The following is a 5,000-nucleotide window of genomic DNA, read 5'->3' as shown; positions in this document are numbered from 1 at the left end:
GTAATCAGCTGAGGAAGCTATACCGCGGAAGAGGGGAAAAAAAAGAAAAAGAAAAAGGTGAATAAGTGAGGTTTCAACTAAGAGGCATGTGCGAGACCGACAATATGTAAAGGATAAAAGGGGGAAATTTGTATATATGATACAAAAAAGACAAATACAGTTTGATGATAAAAAACTAACATAAATTATAATGTCGACACATCAAATGACAAAAATAGAGAAATATGAAAACGTAAAAAAAAAGAAAAGAAAAAGGTTACTCTAAGTGTCATAAAGTAGACGTGTCAAATGACAAAAAAATAATAAAATAAAAAAGGAAAATATTTAAAAAATCGTATTGAGGGATCACTGTGGGTTAGACAAATAAATAGAGACAACACGGAACCAAAAACGAGACACTCCACACAGCACGCAACTTAAAATATACCGGAGCTAAGACGTCTAACTCTACCACGAGTCTAGAATCGGGTTGGACGCCCGCTAGAACACCTATTGTGCTCAAAGAGTTCGCGAGGAATCGGTTTGCATCACTCTGCTTAGCTTACCTGTCCCTCGCTCGGTGTTCTCGAGGTCAGGTCAGCGAGATCTGATTACTCTAGGACTGTAAACAACTACAAACAGATGCTGCAGACGGCTAGTGATAGGAACGTTTTGTTCAGTATTTGGAAGCTAGTATTCTTTTTATTGAGAGTTGCTATGGCTATCACAAGGAATAGATCATGAAGAAGACCAATGTGCTGTGATTTTATGCCTAATGCGTACTCTAGATCTGGTACTAAAGAGAGTAATAATGCAACGTGATTGATAACGTTGTCCGACTAAACTATTGATTTATTGTGATCTAACTTTTTTCAATTTTCATATATGAATCTGATGAAAGAAACATGATAATAAAAATTTCATGCAAGGCAATAGTCACTCATTCGACAAGATGCCGAATCTGCTCTCGGGAAGGGCAATGCGACCCCTCAAGACAGAAAAAAAAGAATAAATGAAAAATAAGGTTTTGTAGGAAGTGTGAGAAAAAAAAGAGAAGATCCCAGCGTTCTGAATGCCTCAAGAATGTGAAGCAATGAAGTTCTTGCGGCGCGACAAAAGCATGTGCTTGCAGGGAGAGCAGAGACGGTGCTTGCCTCGCGGGTTAATGGAGGGAGAAGCCAAGAGAAGCATTAGGGCTGTGTTACCTGGACCAAGAGATGAGGGATCTTTGAGGGATCCTCCTCGCTCACCCTCGACGGACGGTCATCGTCTTCCGAATCTCCCGACGACTCTGAAACCCTCGCCCTCGTCCTCGTCCTGGCCGAAGAGCTCCCTGCCGCGGCACTCGTCGCGGAGGCGGCCGGGGCAGCGGCGCGGTCGGAGGACTGACTGGTCGTAGATGATGATCCTGCATCGTCTGTGCTGGCGGCCGTCCCGGGTCTCCTGCGGCGAGTGGACGTCCCGGCGGCGGTGGTGGTGGCGGCGCCGTCCGCAGGCTGAGCGGAGTCTGCAGACTCCTCCTTGGTCTTGGTTGAAATGGTTTCTATTATGGAATAAGTCTTATTGTCTGATAACCTGGTTCGTCTGCGTCCGCCCGCGGATTTGGTAGTCGCGGCCTCTGCCGGCGCCTCAGCTGCGGCAGAGGGCACTGGACTAGACGTAGATGGCGAAGCTTCGGTCTCCGCTTGGGCCGGCGAAGGATCCTCCGGCGACGCTGTCGGGGACGTCTCGGGCGGTGGCGGTGCAGCGTCGGCTGGTGCTTGAGGGGGCGGCGCGGCCGACGACGAAGACGACGCCGGTGCAGGCGCAGAGGGTTCACTCTGGTCTGCTCTGGACGTTCCTAGACAAAGAGTATCCTCGTCAGCGATTGGTGTCTCGTAGGTCAAGGAAGAGACTTCAAGGTAATGACTATAATTCTCAAAATACAGAAATTGAGGAGAAAGCTTGAATTAGCTGGATTTCATGCATTTAATGAAGAATTTAATGGCGGGCGGTATTTCAGATTTACGATTAGATCTAACTATTAGAAAATACAAATTCAAAATGAAAACATAATATTTATTTATCTATATTATGAAAAAAGTGAGTAAAAGATTCCGCCAACGCCAAAGTTGCGGTATTTAAAGAAGCATTAGGGCCAGGAAGTGGCAGAGTAGTGAGCTGGTGTGAGGAGCAAGACAGTCATGCCGGCGTGACATCATGCAGGTCGTCCGCCTCTACTGACTTCTGCCACGACCCCCACCTGCCTCGCCGCCCCCACCCTGACCACGACCACGACGGCGCCTGCGTCGGCGCCTGCGGGAGGGTGTAGTGGTGGAAGGTTCACTCCCAGCTTCGGTCTTTGTCTGAGAGGAAGGGTCGATGCCTGATTTCAGGACGACCTCCTCGTAATAAATACCTTCGTCGTCGTCGTAGTCGCCCCCGTCTTGGGGCTCGTTTGTGATGAGGGCATTGAGCTTCCCCATTGTGACCTCGCTGGTGTCGCGCAAACTGTCCAGCTCTCGCTTGACCTCGTACATGGTCTCGTAATCGTCGGGGGCGAGCTTGACCGGCGGCTCCTCGCTGGGCGCGTTCTCGGCTCCGGCGGCAGCGTTGTAATAGTTGTACTTCGGGTCGTTGTAGTAGTTGTGCGGCGCCTCGGACACGCTCTCGTCGGGGCGCTCCGGGATGCTGACAGGACGTCCGGTCTCCGCGGGGGCGCCGCCCTTTTCGTTCGACGGGGCCTTGGCAGCGCTCGCGGGGCCTGGTCGCGGGGAGGCAGCAGCGGGGCCTGCCCCGCCGCGGCCGGCGGCGTTCAGGTGGACGACATCCGTCGGGTTGAAAGGAAGGAACAGATCTAGAAGAGAAAGCGCCATAGCCAGAGCAAGGAGGAGGAAGCGTGTTATTTTGGCTCTGCGATTTCCTCTGACACCGTGGTGAAGCGAGACCAGTATAGAGTTGGTAAGCATTGACGCAGCATAAGGTCAAGAAGCGTGATGATAAAGCAATATTGCCAACAGAGCAGTGTGAGATGAGCATTACAGCATGAGGTTCGTGCAAGAGTGGCGCTGGCACCTAGGTACTTACACAAGAGTGAATATGACATGGCACTGTGAGGACCATGCACCAGAGGTGGCCAAAATAAGAGTACCGTGTCAGCAGAACTCCATTATGTAAGTCCCGAGGCAACGCAGCAGCATCACTCATCAATTATGTGCCTGGTCTTGCAAACCGTAATTGGTGTCGGTGAATCCAACGTATATAAAACTAGATCTCTTACACGAGATGAGAGCAAATAAAGATTAAAGATTAAGAGATCAGAAAGCGCACTTAGGCCAGCACGAACGCAGCAAGAAAACGCTCGTGTTAGCATGAAGCTCACTTTACAGCTGGCGCGTGGAAGCACTGTCGATACTTTAATAACAGTCCCTGCGGTCCTAATATAGTGACTGTCTACTTGCAAGGATCATTATTTATTTTACTCGCCTTGTACTCTAGTGACCAGTGAGGCAATACTTACTCTTGGACGCTGACCTGGAAATGATCCGGCCTGATTCAGTCATTTCACTGATCTCTTCTGAAATGAAATGAACAAAGATAATGAGAGACTAGGAGGTTGATAACTGCATGATAGGAATACTGATAAAGGGAGAATTAAAGAAAAATAAGAAAATGATAAGATGAAAAATAAAACCTAACAAGTAACAAATAAAATTATTTACTTACACGAACAGCAACACAAATAATTTTTATCAGCGGTAATAGAAAAATCCTGCTTATCTATCATTCTCTTAAACAAGCATTACCTTCTTCGGGGATGGTGTCTAGTGTGCGCAGGTGATCGTCATCCTCAGAATCGGTAATTGGAGCTGTAATAAGAAAAAAATATATATATATACATCTTCCTCCATTTTATTCCAGAATCATATGGAGCTAATTTGAACATCGGTACCATCCATTCAGAACTTTCTGGAAAGGACATTTTATGAACACATCTATTGACATGTAAACAGTGGAAAGGGAAGGAGGCGTAATCTAAACAGACGTGACATTCTCCACAGTGTGTCTCACGACCCAACAAGGACGACGCACCCTGACCAACAGTCTCCTCCTCCTCTTCTGATGGCTCGGGCGTGACCATGGGGGCATCCTGACCGATTTCGGGCGTCACCGACCTGCTGAGCGACTCCCTGACGGAGGTCTCACGCGCCATGGCCTTTGCGATGGCCTTACCCACGATGAAGGTGGCCTTCTGCATGGTGACAGGGCCCGGCCGCGTCTGGGCCATGCCGGGCTCCTCGAACCTCGACGCGTCGCCCGGCTTTTTGTCACTCCGCTCTGAGGACGGGGAGCCGAAGCCTGCATTAGCTCTCACTGAATGGTATGGCACTTGGCGGGGGAAAGAATACTGAAAATCAGTTATGATTTAAGCAAAGGGGGAATTAGAAAAGTAACTGGGGGTATTTTTGAGGTTGATAGTGATGCAAAAGCTGAGAGAACACAGATCATTAGCACAGTTAGCGTCATGCCCAAGGAGGAGGGTGGGACGATGCGTGTGGGTGTGTGATGACACTGTGGGAGTGTTAGTGTGGACATGGGACCAGCCTACACTTCCAGAATTCACCACAGTTACCTGCCGTCCTAACCCCATCTTCCGACGGTCCGTCCGCCTCTAAAGGATTACTGACACATGTTTCCGTGTTGTCATCGTCCTCCTCGTCACACAAGTCACCCTTCCCCAACGCCGCCTCGTGCTCGGACGCCGCGACCTGCTCCGTCTGGACCAGCTCGGACTTGACATTGACTCCGTCGGAGCTGAAGGAGAGGTTCAGTCTGCCGGTAGTGATGCTGACCGACTCCTCTTCGTCGCTCTCGTCGTAGTCGCCGAGCAGGAGCGAATTCCTGACGGAGGAGGGGGCAGACCGGCTCTCTGGACGGGGGGCAGGGGAGTCAGGGGGGTGGAAAGGTTCCTCCTGCTTTGCCTGGCCGCTTGAGATGGATTCGTACGCGTCAGAGGACCGGAGATCCGGCTCAGATTTATG

General features: G+C 49.9%; 1 protein-coding gene across 1 annotated transcript in view; it reads right to left on the bottom strand.

The window, feature by feature from the left end:
• The window catches only part of LUBEL (Linear Ubiquitin E3 ligase), a 110,890-nt gene that overhangs the window by 13,155 nt on the left and 92,735 nt on the right, over positions 1–5,000 (bottom strand). The window contains exons 26-31 of the mRNA XM_086550503.1: positions 4,592–5,000; positions 4,051–4,296; positions 3,765–3,827; positions 3,479–3,535; positions 2,222–2,815; positions 1,185–1,819 (exon numbers count right to left, since the gene is read on the bottom strand). The exon at positions 4,592–5,000 is cut by the window's right edge and continues 362 nt beyond it. Coding sequence (XP_086406629.1) covers positions 1,185–1,819; positions 2,222–2,815; positions 3,479–3,535; positions 3,765–3,827; positions 4,051–4,296; positions 4,592–5,000 — 2,004 coding nt within the window. The remainder of the gene's footprint in view (positions 1–1,184; positions 1,820–2,221; positions 2,816–3,478; positions 3,536–3,764; positions 3,828–4,050; positions 4,297–4,591) is intronic.

The sequence above is a fragment of the Penaeus japonicus genome, unplaced genomic scaffold, assembly GCF_977035675.1.
Source record: "Penaeus japonicus unplaced genomic scaffold, GWHDUDI00000001_assembly GWHDUDI00000023, whole genome shotgun sequence".
Lineage (NCBI taxonomy): Eukaryota > Metazoa > Arthropoda > Malacostraca > Decapoda > Penaeidae > Penaeus > Penaeus japonicus.
Note: the sequence above shows the minus strand (reverse complement) of the source record. Positions and strands in the feature narration are given on the sequence as shown.